This window comes from Oryctolagus cuniculus, chromosome 12, assembly GCF_964237555.1.
Source record: "Oryctolagus cuniculus chromosome 12, mOryCun1.1, whole genome shotgun sequence".
Classification (NCBI taxonomy): domain Eukaryota; kingdom Metazoa; phylum Chordata; class Mammalia; order Lagomorpha; family Leporidae; genus Oryctolagus; species Oryctolagus cuniculus.
The window spans coordinates 30800221-30823999 of NC_091443.1; the positions used below are offsets into that span (position 1 = coordinate 30800221).

The 23779-nt window shown below is 38.0% G+C and overlaps 2 protein-coding genes and 1 non-coding gene across 11 annotated transcripts in view; 1 reads left to right on the forward strand and 2 right to left on the reverse strand.

Annotated features, from left to right (window-relative positions):
• The first annotated feature begins 166 nt into the window (after window positions 1–166).
• Window positions 167–13351, forward strand: FKBP3 (FKBP prolyl isomerase 3). The gene is made up of 7 exons (XM_002718166.5): window positions 167–381; window positions 2571–2672; window positions 3755–3862; window positions 8504–8639; window positions 9755–9822; window positions 11649–11746; window positions 13013–13351. Exons 1-7 carry the CDS (start codon window positions 274–276, stop codon window positions 13065–13067), a joined length of 675 nt encoding a protein of 224 aa, XP_002718212.1. The 5' UTR covers window positions 167–273; the 3' UTR covers window positions 13068–13351.
• A 331-nt stretch (window positions 13352–13682) lies between these two features.
• The window catches only part of PRPF39 (pre-mRNA processing factor 39), a 46110-nt gene continuing 36013 nt past the window's right edge, over window positions 13683–23779 (reverse strand). For all 9 annotated transcript variants that reach the window (XM_070053712.1, XM_008269551.4, XM_008269556.4 and 6 more), the window contains 9 exons: window positions 23539–23704; window positions 22986–23093; window positions 21737–21901; window positions 21297–21423; window positions 20672–20940; window positions 19629–19813; window positions 15197–15271; window positions 14875–14995; window positions 13683–14417 (listed from right to left, as the gene is read on the reverse strand). In XM_070053712.1, the coding sequence (XP_069909813.1) occupies window positions 14361–14417; window positions 14875–14995; window positions 15197–15271; window positions 19629–19813; window positions 20672–20940; window positions 21297–21423; window positions 21737–21901; window positions 22986–23093; window positions 23539–23704 (1273 nt within the window). In that variant the 3' untranslated portion in view covers window positions 13683–14360. The remainder of the gene's footprint in view (window positions 14418–14874; window positions 14996–15196; window positions 15272–19628; window positions 19814–20671; window positions 20941–21296; window positions 21424–21736; window positions 21902–22985; window positions 23094–23538; window positions 23705–23779) is intronic.
• LOC127484062 (small nucleolar RNA SNORD127) lies at window positions 20527–20609 on the reverse strand. The gene has a single exon (XR_007910841.1). It is a non-coding gene; the product is annotated as a small nucleolar RNA SNORD127 (small nucleolar RNA).

The following is a 23779-nucleotide window of genomic DNA, read 5'->3' on the forward strand; positions in this document are numbered from 1 at the left end:
TACCCTCAGAGGTAGCCTCACAAGGGATCTAAGAGCGGACGTCGACTTGAGGTTTCAGGGTAGCAAGCCACCCCCGAAGGTTTTCTGCACGGACTCAACAAAGCAGCGCTCAGCGCACCCTGGACGTCGCTCAAGGGCCAGCGCCAATCCCATCTGGGAGCGCAGCGGCCCCGCCCCTCGAGCGCGTGAGGCGTCCTCGCCACGCCCACAAAGGGGCGGGGCGATGCCAAACCGAGGCGGGCTGGCTCAGTGAAGCTGAGGCAGCGGGGGAAGATGGCGGCGGCCGTTCCGCAGCGGGCGTGGACCGTGGAGCAGCTGCGCAGCGAGCAGCTGCCCAAGAAGGACATTATCAAGTTTCTGCAGGATCACGGTTCAGATTCGGTACCAGAGGCGGCGGGGCGGCCGGGCTAGTGCGGCTGCGGGAGGCTTCACCCCCCCGGAGATGCCCATACATTCCGTATTCCTCAGTGCCCCCGCCCTCGCCCTCCAGTGGCCGGTGGTCTGGAAGGCCGCGGCGGCCTCGTGGGCCCCGGCCCCGCGCTCACGCCCCTCCGGCCGGGCCTTGTCGGGAGGGCCGCAGATTGATTTCCCGGGGCCTGGAGGCTGCAGTCGTAGAATTTGAGCCCCACTGCGGGGATCTCTTAGTGGGGGCGGAGGTCAGGCAGAAAGAAACCCCGAGCTACGCGGGGTTGAGGCGGGGTGGGGGGCAGGAATCTGGGTTTGAATGAAACCCCGGTCTACCGGGGAGACGGGAAAGGATACGAAGATCTGCCTGGGAACAGTGTTGACAACTTACATGTTGCACCAGTTTACTGAGTACTGGCGATGAATGCGTGTGGTTTTCAAAAACCAGTAGATTGTAGTTTTTTTTGCTTTGTTTTTACTTTTTGTTTTTAAATGTTAACGCTTAAAATGACCTTTTCACCCTTTTTTACTTAGGGGACTTATTTGCACATTTCTTTTGTACGGTGGTCCTTCATTGTTAAAAACGAACAGATCAAGAAATTTATTTGTCATTCTTCATAGCGTTTGCCCTGCATTTTTCAGCATAGTCTCCATCTTGAGTACCTATCTGTAGTCACAAGTTATTTTTGTCAGACCTGGCTTGTTTGTCCTTCAGGAATAAAGATCATTCACGCCTCTCTTAAATTGCTGCCCTACTGTACACTTTGGTGTGTGCTTAGCTTCCTCCACTTGTCAGAAATGGAAGCAGCAGCCTGCAGTCTTTACAGTTTTTTTTTTTTAATTCTAAACTTGCATTTTAAAATTGTTTCTGGATTCTTCTGCGGGGATTCTTTCAATTCTTTACACATGAATAACTGCCCAGGTCTCAGCACCTTAGATTTATGCAGTAAATATACAACATACTTAGAAGAACACTTATTCTCAGTGTTTGGGTATGTAGGGTGAAAAAGAAAGATGGGATTATTTTATCTTAAGCCAATTCGTATTTCTGTTGAAACAAAAGGATAGACATTATCATTAACATTGAATGGCTCAGTACCGCTTTCATCAAATGCTTATAAAGACAAATCATCCCAAGTGGAATGTCCCAGCATGGGACAATTTCAAGAGGCTTGGATTATAAAAAAAAAATTAAGTTTTTAACAGTAATCATTTAAACGCATATTTCCCAGTGATCATTCACATACATAAACATTTCCTAACCATTTTATTGTTCATAATATAGCAGAGATGTTGGTATTTCAGATATTCTTCTGGAAACCTAGAGAAATCACCAGACTGCTAGATAAATTTTATTTAATCAACTATTACCTCCTTTCTCCAATCAGCCTTTATCATATAGAACATTTCTCTAAGAGGGGGACACAGAAAACAAAGGGAAAAAATACAGTCATGCTAGTTTAGAGAACTGTTTTATCAAAAAGTTTAGAAGATCCCAAGGACAGCTCTGAGAAAGTAACCAAATAAGGAATCAAGCAAAGCCTACAAGGAAGAAAAGGGAGCAGAATAAAATAAGAAACAGAAAAGTTACCAAAATCCTTATGTTCCATGATTTTGAGATGAATATATTGTGGCTTGGTATTTAGTTGAAGTATCTGCCAACTTGGCTGTCTTATATTTGAAAAGAAATTGTTACCGTGGTCCCTTGTCTCAGGTCAGACAGCTAGGATGTTAGCCAGGGTAATATGACTCCACGCCTACAAATGCTGTGTTCGCCATAGCTCTTGCCTGGTGAGTGGTGGATGTCCAATGTGACTGGAGGCACCAAGGGCAGTGCCACGCAGCCTTCTGTAAGCACCTGTCTGCAGTCACCACAGCGTGCTTCCTGTTTAATTGTTCTTTTCTGTGAGTTCTGCCATGGAAAAAGGTTAGGATGAAGGACTGTCTCCCATGCAAAGTACTTCATACAGTTCTAGTCTTATGAATAATTCTTAGAAATACTCAATTTAAAAAAAATGAAAATTTTTTTGTATTGAAGTATGGTAAAAATACAGTGTTTATTTCATTCTGCATTAGTAGTACTATTAGAAAACATAACTGCTAACATTAAAAGGTCATTTTTTAATTGAAATTATTTTTGACTAACCAGATTTTTGCTTTTGTAGTTTCTTGCAGAACATAAATTATTAGGAAACATTAAAAATGTAGCCAAGACAGCTAACAAGGACCATTTGGTTACAGCCTACAACCATCTTTTTGAAACTAAGGTGAGTATTATTTCATTCCATCAGCAAAACAACATTTTAGAACTTTAAATGCATTTATTTGCAGACTATGTTACAATGACTCTGCAGTTTTTCTTAATTATAAGTGGACTAGCTGTCAAATCTAAAAGGCCTAGTATACAACATGGCAGAATATTTTGGTATTTTGAAATGGATCAGATTTTTAAAGGTAATTTTTTAGTAGCTTAAATTGAGAAAGCAAATGCTGTGAAGTTATAAATCCATTAGAATGCAGGATGACCATATTCCACTGCATATTAAATGTGATACAAAAACTGTAAAGTCCCATTTCATTAATGAATTTAAAGTCTGCTTCAGTTATAAGTTGAGCCTTAGAAAGGCAAATTTTAAGAAATTCTCTAGGCCGGCACCGCGGCTCAATAGGCTAATCCTCCACCTAGCGGCCCCGGCACACCGGGTTCTAGTCCCGGTCGGGGCACCAGATTCTGCCCGGTTGCCCCTCTTCCAGGCCAGCTCTCTGCTGTGGCCCGGGAGTGCAGTGGAGGATGGCCCAAGGATTTGGGCCCTGCACCCCATGGGAGACCAGGAGAAGTACCTGGCTCCTGGCTTCGGATCAGCGCAGTGCGCCAGCCGCAGCGGCCATTGGAGGGTGAACCAACGGCAAAAGGAAGACCTTTCTCTCTGTCTTTCTTGCTCACTATCCACTCTGCCTGTCAAAAAAAAAAAAAAACAACACAAATTCTCCAATATTTGATCACAATGAAATGACCATCTTTCACAGAAAACAAACTTTATTAAGGAGTTGTTTGAATACTTCCATGTCTCTCTGTCAGCCTTTCTAAAGGCCGTGATTCTCATTTCAGAACTTACATTGTAAGCTGGCCTGAGGGTCATAATTTATTCATTTATTTTCATAATTTATTGATTAAAGTGTTTAATACGATTCTTTGTCCTTTGGCAGTGTTCTTATACCAGTCATTTACCTTTGAGTTACATAACCTATATTCATTGTACAGATGTTCATTTAATTGGGCGGCTGAGAATCTAGAAGTCCTTTCTAGTTTTTAGATTGTACTGAGTATGTTAGAACATTTTCCTTTCAGCGTTTCAAGGGTTCTGAAAATGTAACTAAAGTGTCTGAGCAAGTGAAAAATGTGAAGCTTAATGAAGATAAACCCAAAGAAACCAAATCTGAAGAGACTCCGGATGAGGTTTGTATATAATACTTTCTTATTTTGTTACTCATGATGTGAATTCAGGAATACTGTTTGCTATACAGCACTGGTTTCTCATTGTGAGGAATAGTTCAATAAGTCAAAGACCATTTCTCTTAGGTGTGCTGGGAGGGAAATAAGCCCCTAAGACTAATTCTTTACATTAAGTTAGAAGCCTACACCATGACAAACTTCTGCTTTGTATTTAATATAGCCTGCGTGGCTGGCCAGACCTTCTGAGCTTTCAAAGCTATTTTAAGATCCTGATTGTATAGCCAATTTGGCCTGAGTGAAAGAAATTTCCTATTTAAATATTTTTAGCTTTTTCAATGCACATGGTGTCCCTGCCAATAGACTAATCCAGGTCTGACTGCAGGATGTGGGTTCTTCTATCTTACCCAACCCAGGCTATATTTTGATACAAAAGTTAAAGAACCAGGTAATCATTTCTACAAATGGACAGCCTTAGTAAACCTAAGGACAGTTACTAAGAGCAGCCTTAGCATAGCTGAATTTTTAAATCTTGCCATTTCTTAAAGCTTACCAACTAAGCTCACTCATTGCTAGCAGCCTTAATATCAGCAATAATCTTTAATTTTTTTTAGAATATTCATTTAATTTGAAAGAGAGACACAGATCTCCAACCTGCTAATTCAGTCTCATATGCCTCCAGCAGCCAGAACTGGACCAGCCAAAGTCAGGAGCCTGGAATTCAACCCGTGTCTCCCATGTGGGTGGCTACTTGCGCCATCACTTGATACCTTCTAGGATGTGCATTAGCAGAAAATTGGAATCCAGAGCAGAGTTAGAACTTGAACTCATTCACTCCAATGTGGGATACAGATGTCACAAGGAGTGTTTTAAACCACTATGCCAAACACCTGCCCTTATATTTTTTATTTTTTTCATTTTATTTGAAAGAGAAAGATTTTCCATCCTGTCTTTCACTCCCCAAATCAGGGCTGGATCCAGGAACTTGTTCATATGAAACCCATTTGAGTTTGCTAATAGACTAACAGGTACTTAACAAAGTTATGCTCAAGCCCTCCCACAGAGCTGAGAAACAGGGTCCCTGTCTTCTGTTCTTGGCTAGAATCAGCAGTGAATTTCTTTAGGCAGCCTTGAGTTTTCTCAGGCAGGTACTTAAAGGAGGAATAGGATCATCCTAGGAAGAAGACCTTGAGCTGTTGTTTAAGTTTTAATAGGCTGAGACTGAGGCCTAATCAAGATGGGAGCTCAGAGGATCCTTGCTAGAGTTTGGTCAAAAATCTTTGTCAAATGGGTAGACGGTTTGAAAGATCAGGTGTTGGTTTTTTTTTTTTTTTGAAAGGCAAGAGAGCTTTATTTTCTGGGTCACTCCCCTAATGGCTGTAATGACCAGAACTAGGTCAGGCCCAAGCCAGGAGCTTCATCTGGGTCTCACCCTTGGCTGGTAGGGGCCAAAGCACTCAGGCCATCTTTGATGCTTTCCCGGGTACATTAGCAGAGACCTGGATCAGAGTGGAGCAGTAGGGGCTCAAATCAGCACCCATATGGGATATTGGCATCACAGATGTCAGCTTAACCTGCTGTGCCACACACCAACCCTACCTAGAAGTTTCTGAAAGTGATAAAATCCTAAACTAGGGAAATAAATTGAAAACAGTGTGCATGTTTGACCTTAGAAATGTAAGATATGGAAGAAAAAACACTATTAGTATGTCGCTCCCCCTCTTCGTGGAGGAGCAACACAGGACCCTGCGCTGTTCTTTCGTCTGCTCGGCCCTCCCCGGGTTTGCTGCTGGTTCTTCCCGGGTTGGCTACTATCCCTTCCACCTCCGTGGAAGGGCAGTTCCCCCTGGCCGCATTCCCCACTTCCGCAGGGGAGCGGCACACCGCCGGCCGGCTCTTCTCGGGGGCTGCACGGGTTCCCTTAGATGTTCCCCATAGATGTTCCTGGTGCATGCCGTCTCTCTCCTCCTTTATAGTCCTCCTCCGCCAATCCCAACTCGGCTGCCCACACGCCGAGTACGCTGCTCTCCAATCAGGAGCAAGTCCTACAGTTAATTGGTTGAACTGGAGGCAGCTGTGCGGAAGCTGTTTACTTCTCTCCCAGCGCCATATTGTGGGAGAGCAGATGCATAGAATAAGTCCTAATTCCAGTAACAGTATAGTCCGAATTGCTCCCCACATTAGTACTTTGGCTTATTGAACTTAAGAACCAAATAGGTTTCAAATCCTTGATATGCACACAAACTCTTGGTGGTTTATGAAATTTGAGAACTAATTACAGATTTGGATAATGTAGATCCTTCACTGTATGATCTCAGAAACCAAATAGATTTAGGAAAAAAAGGATATGTTTACAGTTACTTAAACTTTTTAACTCCCTGAGGTTTTTATAAAAATTATTTATTTGAAAGAGATATCTCATCTGGTTTTGTCCCCAAATGCCTGCAACATCCAGACCTGGGCCAGACTGAAACCAGGAGCCAGAAACTCAATCCAGGTCTCCCATGTGAGTGGCAGGGACTCAACCACTTGAGCCATCACTCTGTTCTCAAGGTGTGCATTAACACGAGCCTGGAATCAAGATCAGAGCTGGATTCAAGCTCACAATGTCGGTGACCCACATAGTGTCTTAACCTTAGCAGGTTATCTTCTATTTTCCTCACATACATTGGGTACTTCAAAAAATAAGTTTATTTTGGTACAAAAAGTTTTCAAATCCATGCATATAAGGGACTGCTGTATTTTTGTAAAACTTCTGGATTTCAAGTTTCCATGAAGCCTACATTTTTATTCCATTTTTCCATGAACTTTTTGAAATCTCCCTGTATATGAATTACCATTGACTAGATTAGCTTGTAGAGCAGTACTCTCATCTTTGAAAAACTGATAGAAGCTGGCACTGTGGCCCGGCAAGTTAAGCCACTCATACCACACCAACATCCGATGTTGGAGCACCTGTTCCACTCCCTGCTACTCTGCTTGTGATCTAGCTTCCTGCTAATATGCCTGGGAAGGCAGCGGAAGATGGCCCATAAGTGAGCTTCTGCTACCCATGTGGAAGATACAGATGGAATTCCTGGCTCCTGACTTTGGCTACACCCAGACCTGGCTGCTGGCAGCCATTTAGGAAGTCGAGCCAGTGGATGGGAGATCTCTCTCTTTCTCTTCATCTCTGTAGCCCTGCCTTTCAATAAATAAATGAATGAATAAGTCTTTAAAAAAAAAAAAAAACTGACAATCCTTTGTTCTACAAATACCTTCCGCACCTTCTTTGTTCTACATATTTTCTCTTCACAAATTTTAGTGGGTAATGTCATTCATTGTATGAATAAACTTTCAAATTCAGGGACAAAGTCAATATCACTGTATTAATTTTAATTGTATATAATATAGGGCCAGCATTGTGGTACTGTGGGTTAAGCATCGCCTGAGACTCCTGCATCCCATATTAGAGTGCTATTTCAGTTCCTAACTACCTCACTGCTGATCCAGCTCCCTCCTAATGTGTCTAGGAAGCAGTTTATGATGGCTTGAGTACTTGAGTCACTACTGCCATGGGAAAGACCCAAATGGAATTCTGGCTCCTGTCTTCAGCCTGACCACGCCCTAGCTGTTGTGCTGATTTGTGAACTAGCAGGATGGAAGATGTCAATCTCTCTCACTCTGACTCTGCCTTTGAAATAATCCTCCACCTGTGGTGCCGGCACCCCAGGTTCTAGTCTTGGTTGGGGTGCCGGATTCTGTCCCGGTTGCTCCTCTTCCAGTCCAGCTCTCTGCTCTGGCCCGGAAAGGCAGTGGAGGATGGCCCAAGTGCTTGTGCCCTGCACCCGCATGGGAGACCAGGAGGAAGCACCTGGCTCCTGGGTTCAGATCAGCACAGCGCACTGGCCGGAGCACGCTAGCTGTGGCAGCCATTTGGGGGGTGAACCAATGGAAAAAGGAAGACCTTCCTCTGTGTCTCTCTGTCAACTCTGCCTGTCAAAAAAAAAAAAAAAAAAAAAAAAAAAGACTTGTATATAAAATAAAAAGTGACATCAATTATTGCTGTTGAAACAACTAAAATCTATGAAAATGTACAAAAATAGAATTGTTGATTTTGGTGCATAAGTTTTTAAAATTCTAGCATCTTTTTTTTGTTGTTAAGAATTATTTATTTGAAAGGCAGCGTTAGAGAGAGGGAGAGTCAGAGGTCTTCCATCCACTGGTTCATTTGCTAAATGGCCCCAACAGCCAGGGCTGGGCCAGGCAGGAAGCAAGGAACTTTATCCAGGTCTCCCATGTGGGTATAGAGTTCCAAGCACTTGCACCATCTTCAGCTGCTTTCCCAGGCACATTAGCAGGGAGCTGGATCCAAAGTGGAGCAATGGGGACTTGAACCAGTGCTCAGTTGGGATGCTGGCATGGCAGGTAGCCACTTAACCTGCTACACCACAATGTTAGCCCCTACCATCGTTTTTCAAACCATAATATTCATTTTCTGTGAACTTTCTGAAGGTCTCACATATACATAAGTGACATTTTTTGTGCTAAATGAAACTTGATTTCATTTTCCAGATTTTTTTTTTTTAGGTAACTTAGTAGGTATTGTCACTGTTCTGAAAGGACATGAATTAATAGTTCTTGGATTTTGTGGTTTCTTTTTTTAAGGGTCCACCAAAATACACAAAATCTGTCCTAAAAAAGGGAGATAAAACCAACTTTCCAAAAAAGGGAGATGTTGTTCATTGCTGGTACACAGGAACACTACAGGATGGGACTGTTTTTGATACTAATATTCAAACAAGTAAGTCTAAATGTAATATATTCTATTTTGGGCTTAAGACATTGAAAAATATTTGTGTGGATTTTGTTGGCTGTCACTTTTTCCCAGATGCATTTTGCACCTATGGTTTACTTGCACAAGATGTTCAGTTCACCTGTTACTGGCTGGCTAAAGATCTCTTGGTCTTTGGAAAGCAGAAAACAAAGAATTTTATTATAAATTTGGTGAATGTCTATTTTGGTCCATTACCTGATGCTATAACAGAACACCTGATGGGATAAGTTACAAACGAGGTTTATTTTGGGTCTTTGTTCTAGAAGTTCAGGAACATGGCTTGTGCATGTTTGGGTTTCCTAGTGAGGAACGTGTACTCCTCCATGTGTGGTGCAAAATTGGAAAAGCAAGCCAGGGGCACATGTGAAGGAGATGACATGTGCATGGGGTTGATAGAGCTGATCCAGTCCCTCAAGGTTAAGAACTCAGTCTCATCAGAAAAAGTATTAATGCATCTTAATGAACAACCTAATTGCTTGTTACAGTGCCACAGTGGGGACTGAGCCTCAACATGGGTTTTGGTTGGGACAAGCCATAGTCAAACCTTTTGATATAAAAGGCACAATACTGCACCATTTTGGTAGTCCTAACCTTCCACCATTGACCGTTTTACTTCTAGAATTTTCAGGAGTTATCTAGCTTTCCACATTCTGATTTCCTTTTTAAAGATTTATTTCACAAGCAGAGTGACAGAAGGGAGGAAGGGAGAAAGGGAGAGGGTTAGGGAAGAAGGGAGGGAGGCAGTGGGATAGAGATCTAACTGCTAGTTCACCCCCAAAATGGCCACAGCTAGGAGCCTGGAACTCCTTCAAGGTCTCCCATGTGGGAGGCAAGGGATCGAACACGAAGGTCATCATCCACTGCTTTCCCATGCACATTAGCAGGGAGCTGAATAGAAGTGGAATAGCCAGAACAGGCACTCATAATAGGTGTAGCAAGCCACAACACACTGACCCCTTATTTATTTCCAGGTGCAAAGTATTGCAATTCTGAAATCAATTAGACCACTGAGTTTTTAACATTTGGAACTTAATTTCTTAATAAAGAGTATATCATTAATTATAAGGAAATTTGTTTTACAGGTTCAAAGAAGAAGAAAAATGCCAAGCCTTTAAGTTTTAAGGTTGGAGTAGGCAAAGTTATCAGAGGAGTAAGTAAAAAGTTACCATAAGTAGGTAAATTTTCTGGTACCTGGTACTTGAGTTATGATGCTTGGGGTAAGAGTATAGGATGGGATATAATGAAAAGTCTTCAAAGCCTAACAGACTGGGTGCTGTATTTCCTAGATCTCAGTTTCCCATCTAAAAAAAGAAGGGCAGTACTACCTATGTCAAGTTTTTACAATATTAAATGAGAATAACAATCAGAATATAAGAGGAATTTAAGTATTAGTTCTTTCCATGTCCATGCCTTTTATTTTTCTCCATAAAGTAATTCTTTTTCAGAATGGCATCTAAATTTGTCTTTTAAGTTTCTTATAAAGTATTATTTAGCTGTTGTATCACTTATGTACCTATGATGGAGAAAGGTAAAGTATCTGTTAGGTTGATGTTACTAATAGAAGCAATTTTGTTTCTGTAGACTTCTCACACCTCAGCCTAGGCTCACACCAGAAGCATCTTTTTTACCCATCCTTACATGAGATTATAAAAGAAAACTTAAGAGAAGTTAGACAAAAGGAGAAAAAAAAGAGGACTAACAGCTAATGTTTTCCTGCTAGGACCTCTCCATTGCTTGTTTTAGTAATTATCCAGAACATCAAGCATTGATAACTGAAATGCTTGTTTTTAAGTCCGACTATAAGAATCCTCTTTATCCTGTGGTTAAGTCCCGATATATGCAGAACCTCAAACAGAAAATAAAAACACCTTGAATCTGCAGGTTTAGATACTTTGACTGCTACCTGCTTTTTTCAGGTTGATAGCAATTATATATCAGGTTGAGCTGCTTTTCTGTAAATTACTTGCATATTGGTCAATTTCTTCCCTTCTACCATGTTAATTTCTAGATGTGACAGATTTTTATCACCTGAGCTTTATATTAAATGTTGCACTTCAACGGAGTGTAATAAGACAACAGGAGTATAATCTATATCCTTAAAAGATGTTGACTTAACTGTTTTTGGCAACTGGAAGATCCAAATTTGGAACAAATTAAGATGTAACCAAGAAGTATTTAGCATTTATTTGTACTTGATCTTAGCCAGAAGGCTGATTATAATTCATCTGAAAAGTTTTACATCTTTTGGATATTAATGCTCTAACAGTTTATTTACTATCATGATTCCACTTTTTTTTTTTTAAAGATTTATTTGAAATACCGTGTTACAGAGAGAGGTAGAGCCACAGTGGGGCGGGGTTACTCCCCAGATGGCTACAACGGCCAGAGCTTAGCTGATCCGACACCAGGAACTTCTTCCAGGTCTTTCACATGGGTGCAGGGGCCCAAGGACTTGGGCCACCTTCCAGTGCTTTCCCAGGCCATAGAGTGCTGGATCAGAAGTGGAGCAGCCAGGACTCGAACCGGCGCCCATAAGGGATGCTGGCACTGCAGGCTGGGGCTTTAACTCACTGTGCCACAGCTCCCAGCCCCCATGATTCCTCTATCACAATTTGGTGATCTTCAGAGTACTTCTGAGTTTATCCCTCTAAAAATAAACTCTCAAGTCTATCCTATACAATAAAAGTGTAGCAATTATGCTGATGCTAGTAACAAACTGGTTTCCATAATGTTAATATGACATGTGAAGTTTACAGAAGTACTTTTACATTTTATCACTTGAGTTTGAGTATCAGATCAAAAAATTTTGTAGTGCACCCTTATGTTTTTTTTCCATTGAGGGAACTAAAGAACTCATCCGAAGATATTCATTACCTTAAGATACACTGAAATCCAGTAACAGCATGCTTTGAGCATATATGTAATGTTGACTGTAATTGGATGTATTTTTTGGAAATTTATTGTTTTTGATTTTAGTGGGATGAAGCACTCTTGACTATGAGTAAAGGAGAAAAGGCTCGACTGGAGATTGAACCAGAATGGGCTTATGGTAAGAAAGGACAGCCTGATGCCAAGTATCCTTTTTTCCCTCTTTCATAATTAAAGAAAAACAAAGCATCCGATTTGGAAGCTAGTGTCTCGTTAGCCTCCAGGTGTGGAAGCTGCTGTGTAGGATAAGCTCATCAGAAAATCTGTCTAGACTAGCTTCTTGCTACTGAGGTGTGATAATGTGTCAAGACTTCCAATATAGGTAACAGTTAGTATTGTCTATTGGAACAAAGTACTCAAGCTTATAATGTGGAATCTTCATTTTCTTATTCTGGCTCTTTGTTTTTGAGACTTAACTATGAAGTTTAAGCTTTCACCTTTGAAAGGCAATTCTTAATATTTAAAAAAAACTGTTAGAAGTTAAAAATGCCCAATGCATAAACTGAAGGATTCAGCTATAACTCATGGTAATTTTATGCTACAGTGTCATTTCAGATAAGTAAAGCTAAGAAGTGGTGCACATGTTAGAGATTACTAGTTGTAAAATGAAGGACACCATGGGACCAACATCGTGTTATTAAGCATTTATTACTGATGACAGTAATTCTGACAGGTCCCGATTGTGAACATTAAGGGGCGGGTGGGCAACAACTCTAGACCATTTAGATGAGACCAGACCAACAGCTAAGTAGAAAAGTGATCTGTAGCTGCTGTTGGTTCCACTCTTGTTGCACAATATTGGGGGTGAGGAGGAGACTATAAAGTTTCTCAGTAGTCTTGTCAGTTCAATTTATTTAGGCTAAGAAGAAAACTATTATATTCCTATCAGAATCAGAGGGCTAACTATGGGCTACCTTTCTCCCATGTGGAGCATCTCAACCAATCTGATGCACATAAATCACATTCTCCCTTCTCTGAACTTACCTTAAGTTCATTTTATACATATACACACACACACACACACACACACACACAACCTCCTACAAAATTTGATTTCATACAGTGTTATTTACCCACTATGGCTTTTATTTTCCTTTTTGAATATTTAGTAGCAGTCTTCATTAAGTGATGAGTAATTTGGGAATACTAGTTGGGCATCCAGGTAAGGAGGATCCTGGTCTGAGCCAAGCATATCTAGACAAGTTTTATATACATGATTTACAATCCCTTTTCATCATTGAAAACCTTTTTAGGAACCTCTAGGCTTATATAAGCACATAATTGAACTACAAAGCTCTTCATTTGGAGTTGATAACTTATAACCAGTGTTTACAATTCTACGTTTAGACTAAGATTACTGAAGGTACAGGAGAAGTACTTTTTTATCAAATTGACCTTAACTTTTTCAACAGAATTCCACCAAATGCAAAACTCATTTTTGAAGTGGAATTAGTGGATATTGATTAAAATAGCTGTGCTTCAGATCTAAAGACATCAGCAACAATGATAAAACATGGCCTTGACAAAACTTATGTAACTTGTTTGTTACTATTATAAGGGAAAACTCAACTGGAAAATTAAGAGTTAAAACTTGCTTACTTGATCTCAGTTTTTGAGAAATGCAACCCCCTTATAAATCCATGAAGTCTAAAGTATTTTACTACAACTATAAAATATGGTTAAGGAGAACTATTTCTCCTTTTACTTAATGTTGTGAACTAAAAGGCTCAATAAAAATTAATCCGCTGTCATGGTCTGACTGATTTGTCTGGTGTTACTATATTAACATTGTGATTACATAATCAGAGTTAAGAACTACATCTAAGCAGAGAGGTAAACCCTAATAAGACTGTTCGGACAGCTTTGTGAAGGACACTCATATAAATATCTTTAAGTACTTCTTTATGGTGAAAAGTAAAAGCAAAGAGCTTGAATGGAAGCAGAAAGCCAAAAGGTCTTAAAAGATTCTGGCAGGAAGACAATGAACTGGATTTGAGAAAAGTGTACTTCAAAACCAATAAAGCACTAATAATGCTGAGCAGAATGGTAGTATTAAGTGCCCCCCAAAATAAACTCAAACAATTACTGGATGAGTCTTCAGTTTTATTACAAAAATGAAGATGATCAGTTTGATCAAAATGAAAGCTTGCTCACAAGTTTTACATGAATATTCTAAATACAAAGTCTCCTGAAACAACATTTTTGATATGATTTTCATTTTTAAAGGGATGCAAACATTTTTCCATTTTCTCACTTATAATCTATTCCAAGGCATAGTATTTTAATAATGTACCTCTGCCGTCAGATCCAAATTCACAATTATAACTGAAACAGACAAACCATTGTCAGCAAAAGTTTAAATTGGTTGGTTTTTTACAGAGGAGGTAATTCCTTAATAACCAGCCCTTATGTTTTCAGAATCTTGTACTACACTGACATGATTTCCAGTCAGTTTTTTTTTTTTCCTACCCTTAAGGCTATAAAACTCTGTTGCAAATGCTTTGCAAAAGAATTCTAGATCACTTAATGCAAAAATCAAAAAAATAGTTCTCCAATAAAAAGTAAATTTTATAAATGGTAGGAAATAGTATCTGTGGTAAGCTACTACCTGACTTTTCCCCTATTAACAAATCATGTTACACAGAAACAGGGAAGACAAGTTATCAAATACAACAAGTTTATGCTATGTTCACATCCCTCGTTTAAAAAAAAATAATTTTATACTTTTCACACACTCCATCTGAAATTTACATTTTGCCATCAGGTTGGAGGGGGAGGATAATACTGTCCATAATTCCAAGGATTCTGATAATTGTACTGAAAAGTAAAAGTAAACATGTTAGCATCCTAGGTCTATGGCTGACTACCATAGATACAAAAACACAATGAAAGCAGACATATTTAACCACAAAATATATGCTCACTGCTGAATTCTAATATTTAGCCACAAAAGATAATTTAGAACAAAAGCAGTGTTTTGTTTTTTAAATTTATTTATTTGAAAGAGTTACAGAGAGAGTGAGGGTGAGAGATCTCAGGTTTGGTTCACTCTCAGGGCTGGGCCGTTTTCCACTGCTTTTCCCACTGGATTGGAAGTGGAGCAGCTGGGACATGAACAATCAGGTGCCCATATGGGATGCCAGCATTGCAAGCGGTGGTTTTAACACACTATGCCACAACACCAGCCCCAAAAGCAGTTATTTTCTAATAAAATCAAGAAATCCTAACTTAAGCTTGTAACAACATTTATCAATAAAGAATTATATGGACTCACTTGATACCAGGCACTATAATTATAAGCAGCTTGATTTGCCTGTAAATCACCATCAATCATCTGTGTAGATGATGAAGTTGTATCTTCTGTGTGTGCTTTCTTCTCCTCTGGTTCTTCTGATCTGCAGAAAAGGTCAGAATGGAAACTTTTAAAACTACCACAGATGAAGAATAAATGTCACTTTTGTACTTTTACTGACTTTTTCAAATAATGAAAATAAAGATGTCACAGTTACAACATACGTGTAATACTTAAGGATACATCATCAAAGGTATTTCCACAACATAAGCATCCCGTCCTAATTCAGCAAGAAGTTACATACCCATTTTCTGCTTTCCTTTTTAAAGAATCCTGTTCTTTTAGGAGGGTTTGATGTTCATCATAAGCATTCAGGAGCCTAAGAGGGAAGGAAAAAAAATTTTCTGGAATACACAAAAACTACACAATTATAAGTTGTGAAACTATAAATTTCTAAGTGGCTCATTCTTCATATATTTTAATACAACAATCTTAGTCTAATACTCAGACCCTCCTTATATTTGCAAGGGCTTACACGGTACCTTTTGGTTGAACCTCCAATCTATGCCTATTGTTAAATTCAAATGTGTCCTTTGGGGGGGCAAGCATTTGACCCAGCAGTTAAGACAATGGCGTCTCACACTGGTACCTTGGTTTGTTACTTGGCCCCCATCTTGATTCCTGCTTCCTACTTGTGCAAATCTTGAGAGGCAGCATGTGATGGCTCAAATAATTGGGTTCTTACCACCCAATTTGGAGACCTGGACTGAGTTCTTGGTCTCATCTGCTGCTGGAGAGAAACATGTATGGAGAATCTGTCTCTGTTTCTCTCTCACATAATTTGGTTTTCAAAAATGTCAATTTCACTGGACAAAACTGATAGCAGAACGGGTATTGTAGCACAGTGGGCTAAGCTGCCATTTAGAATGCCTGGTTCGAGTCTGGGCTGCTCTGCTTCTGATAGTTTCCTGCTTATGTGCCTGGGAAAGCAGAAGACAGCCTAAGTACTCAGTCCCTGCCACCTAAGTGGGACACCAGAACAGTGTTTTAGCTCCTGCCTGTGGCCTGGCTCAGTCCCTGCTGTTTTTGACCATTTGGGGAATGAACCAATGAATGGCAAATCTTTTTCTGTCTTTCCCTCGACATTACTCTGCCTTTCACAAAAAATATATCTTACAAAAACAAAAACAAACAAAAAAAAACTCCAATTAAGTCCCTGCTGCCAACTGCCTAGTACATGTGGTCTGAAATCAGCCCACCTTTCAAGGCACAGCACAATCAAGTTCACAGTACCACTCCTTCACAAAACCCTGCAATCAAGCAGATGTCACTTTTGTACCAACTTAAACTTGCTTCCAACAAGGTGTCATGTCCTAGGCTTATTAGAATGCAATATTAACAAAAATGAAGCCCCACCTCCACAAGGAAGCATGGTAAATCCATCCTGAGCCTTAGAGATTACAGCCTTAACAGTTCCATGCTACCTTGTACACACATGTATTTCCTCTGAGAATCATACCAACCAACTAGACTAAAAAGCTTTTCCTTTGAATACATTCTTCAGTACAAAAAGAACAAACTATCTGAGAAGACTTTTAAAAAACAGACATAATGAAGAAACTATTCATATGGAAAGATATTCGTAGCTCATGGACTAGAAGAAATCAATAAGTCTATACTACTAAAAGCAATCTATGGATTCAATACAATCTATCAAAATACCAGTGATATTCTTTACAAAACTAGAAAACAATCCTAAAATTAATATAGAACCACAAAAGATTCCAGAATCACAAAAGACCCAAAATAATCTTGACCAAGAAAATTCAAGCTGGAGGCATCACAACACCTGAGTTCAAAGCATACTATAAAAGCCACAGTAATTAAAATACCATGGTACTAGCATAAAAACTGACACATAAATCAATGAAGAATAGAACACCCACCTCATACATACAGCCAATTGATTTCTGACAAAAGTGCTAAGACCATAAAATGGAGTAAGGATATTCTCTTCAACAAATGGTGTTGGCAAAATTGTGTGTGTAAAAATGAAATTAGAGCCATACCTCTCACTATATCCAAAAATCATCTCTAGATGGATCAAGGACCTAAATTTAAGACGTGAGACTTATGAAGCTGCTGGAAGGAAACAGGAAACACTCCAAGACTGGTACAGGATATGATTTCTTGGAGAAGATCCCCAAAGCTCAGGCAACAAAAGCAAAACTGAACAAATGGGAACTTATCAAACACAGGAACTTTTTCAGAGTAAACTATCAAGAGTGAAAAGACATCCAACAGAATGGGGAAAAATATTTGCAAGCTACCTATCAAAAAAATCAACAAAAACACAAACAATCCTGTTAAAAAATGGACAAAGGATCTCAACAGACGGTTCTCAAAGAAGACATGGAAATGGCCAAATATTTGGGGGAAGAGCTCAACATCACTAGCCATCATGGAAATGAAAATCAAAACCACAATAAAATATTTCTTACCCCTGTCAGAATGGCTAAAATCCAAAACAGAGAGTAAGACATGCTGGTGAGGATGTGGACAAAGGGGAATACTTATATACTGTTGGTGGGAATGTATTCTAGTACAGCCACTGTGAGGAACAAAGTGTGGAGATTTCTTTATAAAAACTAGAAAGACTTTATCATATGATCTAGCAATCCCACTACTAGGAATATACCCAAATGACATGAACACGTATCACAGAGATACCTGTACCATGTTTATAGCAGCACTGTTCACAACAGGCAAAATTTGGAATCAACCCAGATGTCCATCATAAGATGAATGGATAAAAAAAATGTGATATATATATACACAATCGATTATTCAGCTACACAAAAAAGAATGAAATTCTACCATTTGCAGTGAAATGGATGCAACTGGATGACATGTTGAGTGAAATAGCCAGACACAAAAAGACAAATACCATATAGTCTTGTTATATGTTAGAGCTAAATTTAAAAGAAAAAAAAGGAATGCCTATGTGTATCCGTATTGCTGAAAACATAGTTCTGTGAAATTTTTAAAGGATTATTTTATTTTGAAAGAGTTACAGAAAGAGGTAGTAGAGCCAGAGAGAGAGAGAGAGCTCTTCCATTCTTCTGGTTCACTCCCCAAATGACCACAATGGCCAGAGCTAAGCTGATCTGAAGCTAGGAACCAGGAGCTTTTTCCGGGTCTCCCATGCAGGTGCATGGGCCATCTGCTACTGCTTTCCTAGGCCGTAACAGAGAGCTGGACCAGAACTGGAGCAGCCAGGACCTGAGCTAGTGCCCATATGGGCTGCCAGTGCTGAGGCTTGGGCTTTAACCCGATGCACCACAGCATCGACCCCAAAACTTTTTTTTATGCTTTTGTCAAACCAATGGTTAAGAATGTTACACTACTCTAGTTTTAATGATCTGCGATTACTTTAAAATGTACTGTATATGGTAGAAATGGTTGTTTTTCCATTCAATTATTGTTTATAGCCAGTTTATGTTCCCACTAAACTAGGATCTTTTTGCTTAACAAAAAAACTATGCAGATTCCCAAATTCTTTTGCATTGAAATTTATCTTTTGATAACATTTTTCCACAAACATTTTAAAGTATGCTTGTATAGTACATGAGGTACTTAATAGCAGAGACTCTGAAGTAAGTTCTAATCCCAACCTCACTATGTGATAGCTAAGTGATCTTGGAAAAAACTGCCTAATACGTCTCTTTCCTTTGTTATCTATTAAAGAACAAATAAATATTCCTCACATTGCTATGAATTTTAGGTAAAACACTTAGCATAAGGCCAAGTACTCAATAAATATTAGCTGTTGTATTAACTCATTTTTTTAAAAAAAGATTTATTTATTAGAAAGGAAGAATGACAGAGAGATGACGACAGATCTTTCATCTACTGATTCACTTCCTAAATGACTGCAACAGCAAGGACTGATCCATGCCAAAGCAAGGAACTCCATCCTGATCTCCCACTTGAGTGACAGGGGCCCAAATAATTGAGCCATCTTCTGCAGGTATATTAGCAGGAACCAATATCAGAAGCAGAGCAGCTGGCAGGATCTTATACCACAACACTGGCCCTGTATTAACTCATTAGAATTTTCAATTCTAGTATATCAATGACAACTTACTTCAAAATTATCCTAAGTGGTATATTTATTTCTCAACTTAAGTCTTTATGGGTGCCCTTATATATAGGATGATGATTTTACAACCACTGAAAACACACACACACACACACACACGTGAAAAGTAATTCAGAGTTTATCCAACGTGGTTTCAAAGGAAATCATGCTAAATTAGAATAATCAGGAGATGGTACGGATAATGGGATATTTCCTTACTGGAAGCCGATGAAACTGTAACTTTAGCAACGCTCTGGCCGTTATTTACTTCCTTCTGTTAAGCCAGTTTAAATCTTACACTGTCCTTCTTCCATATCCCCTAAAATTTAACCCTTCTACCACACTTAACTGTCAGGTTTTATACAGGACAATGAGGCCATTTAGACATGACTTGTGAAACCATATTCATCCTCTTTCTTGAATCACAGACAAACGGCATTCCTTTTCAGATTAATGCCATCATCTTTATTGACCAACATACTGACTGACTGTTTCAGGGTACAAATCTTGTCCCATTACTAATTTGTAATAATCATCAAATTCCCTTTAAAAAATGAATGTTTGCCATTCAAACAGATAATATAACAGATCTTACTTATTAACATCAGAACCAAAATCTTCAAGGAATTCCACTTTTCTCTGAGAGAACGTAATTCTCATTTTAATAGGTAATGAACCATGTACAGCTTTGTCAAAACAACTGAGGATATTTTCTTCATTTTGTTTGAGATCACCACTATATTCCATTTCAAGTAAATTGAGGTATAATTTTGTGTTCTCCTGTAAAGAAAAAAGTAGGACAAATTACTACTTCTAAAAGATTCCATTTTAGAGAACAGATATTTAAGATACCTTAATTTTTATGTGTCAAACTAAAAATTGAAAACTTTATTAAAATATAGCTTGTTAATATCTTCAGCATACATCTAAAGGGGCAAAAACTCTCATTATCACCTTTATAGGTAGAGTAACATCATCCTAGTTCTTCCCAATTTAACAATGCAAACTGCTAAATGACAATATTTAAAATTTTACATTCTATCTTGATATTTAACATTATTTGAGGTAACATAACAATTAGAAAATAATATATAATTGATCTCTACAGTTCTGATTACATCTTTACTACAACTATAAACAACTTAAACTGCAGCTGAAAGCAATCCTTTATAAAAACTTTCTTAAATAGACCTACATTAGCTAAAAACCTAAAATATGACAAACTTCCAATACACTACCATTTATCAATTTAAAAGAAAATACTCTGGAACAGGAAAATTGTCTCATGGCTGCATTTGCTACACTGTAGGAACTGTAATGTTTTTGTTTAGAAGTGTCCTTGCAGGCTCTCTGTTTTACCCAATAATCAAAACGTCTTTTTAGTTTCTAAGAGGAAAACAGAAGATGCCCCAACATCTGCAACCTTTTAAGTACGATAATCTTAATTTTCTTAAACTTCTAATTAAAAATAATCTGAAAAACAAACTTTTTAATGGCAACATCAGTTTAGAGGGACTGTTGTCCTCATGTAATAAAACATATTACATACAGACCAAATTTTTCATCATAGTTGCCAAAGTGGAAAAAAAACTGACCAGTTTTTTTTTAATGAAAGACAGTTAAAAAAAAAATACATACTTTGTCTCTTTCAATTGCTTCCAAAAGCACCTTTCTTGATTTTTGAAGGTTTTTTTGTATTTTGAAAAGATGTCGAGCTAGTTTGATAGCATAAAATGATGACTCATTATTTGATTTGGCATTTTTAATGGCATCCTGAAGCAAATGTTCAGCTTCTTCCATATTTCCATGCCGCCGTTCTAAACTTACTCTTCGCAAACGAACCATTGCCAATCCTAGAACACATTCTTCAAATGTTCTCAAGATATTCCTGGCTTCATTAATATTGCCTGGAAATAGTAATTAAGTGTTTATTCTTTCATTTAAACTTCTGAAATAGTCTTTACACCAGACACTGGTAAACAACTTGAGGGCTAAGTCTAGCCCTATGCCTTCTTAAAAAAGAATTGCTATACCCATTTGTTATGCATTACCTATGGCTGCTTTTGAGCTATAATGACAGAGTTGAATTGTTATGAAGGCGTGTACATGGCCTTCAAAGCCTAAAATATTTACTATCTGCTTCTTTAAAGGAAAAGTTGGTAAAACTCTGCTTTATGCCATTCCTCAACACACAATTTCTGTAAATTTATCCTGAAATAACTTAAAATCCCCAAAATGTATAACTACATTCCCTCATTCTTACCCTGTTGCTCCTCAAATGCTGCCCAAAGCATGTGCACCATGGGTTTCTTTGGAAGATGAATAGTACAAGCTCTGCTGAAGACATGCCTCACTCCTTCAATGCTATGGTTTTCCATGTACTTGGCATACTACATACAGAAAAAAGGAAGTATTGAATAATTTACAGTTGAACAAGCCATTAAATATGTGACAGAACGATAAAATTCTATTTTTAAACCCATTCAGCACCTTTATTGAACCACTAGACTAGTTTCTGTAAGGAAGGACGAAGAGAGGCAACGAGGTTGGCATATGCAGCAGTCAAATCTGGTTGCAAGCAGACCATCTCCTAATGCAACAGATATAGTTATATGAACAACATTCAACAGAAGTACAAAAAAGGTTAGTCACTAGATCAATGTTTATAATGTATTCAAGTTTAAGAGAATAGAATTTGCTTACCTTGATCCAAAACTCCTCATAGAGGGCACATGATATGACACATCTTTCAAAGAGAACCACAACTCGTTCATGAGTCCCATTTTCAATTTCAAATTCTAAGTATTCTTTCCAGTTTTTAAGTTGTGCCTTTTCCAACGGTTTCACATGAAAATAAGGTCTTTTAATCTGTAAAACAATTGTGATGTGGCAATGAAAGTATATCAATACTAATTCTAAAATATTCAAAAGTAAAAATACAAAAGTTATTTAAATTATAGTTGATGATAATGAATGAAAATGTTTTTAGTTCACTTATTTCATAATTAAAATCCTTTTAGTTAAAAGCCTTAAATTCCTCAGGATTTACAAATAGATTTACAAATAGAGTAGCATGCATTTTCCATTCAATCAATTTTTGACAGAAATATACCTTTTGTGTATGAAATTTTATTGTTTGTTGAGTTGTCAATTTAACAATTAGACCATAAAGACAGTGGTTGCCAGGGCCTAGGAGTGACCAGAAAGGACCTAAGGAGATCTTGTGGAGTAACAATATTTCTGTATCTTGACTGTTGACTATTGTGGTAATTAGTGTATATATGTATATAAATATATAAATATTTTTCCAAAGCCCATTTTACAGATGGCAACAAAAAAAATCACATACTATAAGTTTATGATTCTATCACATGAAAGGCCATTTGCAGGGAAATGTATGGAAAGAAGAAGTATATTAGTGGTACCTTGGGGCTGAAGGAGGGGAGTCAAAGGTAAACTGGGGTAAGGGGCAGTGAACAGAGAGGGTGGTGGTTGTTGTTTTCTTTGAGGTGATGAAGATGTGGTGATAGTTATTTATCTTTGAATATACTAAGACAAACACTTTAAATGGATGATTTGTGTGGCATGTGAATTTTATCTCAATAAAACTATCAGAAAGAAACAGAAAAAGGAATTAAAACTGTGAGAAAAAACTCACTTTATTAAACATCTAAAATTGGTACACTTTATTGTATGTAAAGTATAACCAAATAAGGTTGATTTTTAAAAAACTGAATAATGAAATTCTTCAGATTAAGCAGAGATATCTTCATAATCAAGAGTAAGTCTGAATTCAGTAAGATTATAAAATAGATAATGGGAACAATAAATGAAGACACTCACCTTATTAAACATGTAAAAGTAAAGTGATAGATTACTCTATCCAAACTAGAAAAAAAATACATTATTTTTGTTTTTATTTTGAAAACTATGATAAAACAAAAACACTTACACCTTCTTCAAATGTCCACCTTTTACTAACTTCATGTTCATTATAATTAAACATTTCTTGATGAATCTCAATGATTCGATGTCTCATGTTTTCTATTTCAGTAATTAGCTTGGAAAGAAAAAGAAAAATCTCAAAAGTTATAAAATACTATAAAATATATAAAAATACTAGTATTTTTCAGTATCTCAGATACTATAGTCTTAGAATAGTGGTGAGATTTAATTATTAACAATTATATTCAAAGTCCAACTAATATAACTAACATTTAAAATGCAACATCCTAATAAACCAGTTTTTTACCTGTGCTTCTTAATATGACTAATAAATCACCACCTAGGCAAAATATCTCTCCTAAGCTATGTTATTTCTAGTTGTTTCAATAATATCTGAAATTTGAAAACATCAGCTAAAAATTACTCAACTGTCCCAACTATTAAACAAGTTACAAATCACTGGGTAAAACAGAGGTATAATTTATCACTGTACCACACATGCAGTGAGTAGATATAAGATATAGTTTCTCACATCTTGACTTTTGAGTAAGTCTCTTTACCTTTGCTGGATCAGTTATGTCTTCAATTCCTGATGGGAGATCATCACCAGGGGGACCATCATCACCACTATGCCCATTAACAGACGCTAATTCCCTTCTCAGCTGGATAAACTGTTCACCAGTTAAAAGATCTCTAGGCAAGTTATTCTGTACATGGTCTTTAAATCTAAAGGAAGATAATAAAAAATAAATGCTCTATATAAAAATCACAATTTTAGAATGCTTGTTATATTTCTATTAC

What these genes read in the sequence shown, in the direction of transcription:
- FKBP3 (XM_002718166.5), top strand. Translation starts at nt 274, where the DNA reads ATGGCGGCGGCCGTTCCGCAGCGGGCGTGGACCGTGGAGCAGCTGCGC. An exon ending in AGGATCACGGTTCAGATTCG is followed by an intron (nt 382 to 2,570) that starts GTACCAGAGGCG and finishes TTGCTTTTGTAG; the next exon opens with TTTCTTGCAGAACATAAATT. An exon ending in CTGAAGAGACTCCGGATGAG is followed by an intron (nt 3,863 to 8,503) that starts GTTTGTATATAA and finishes TCTTTTTTTAAG; the next exon opens with GGTCCACCAAAATACACAAA.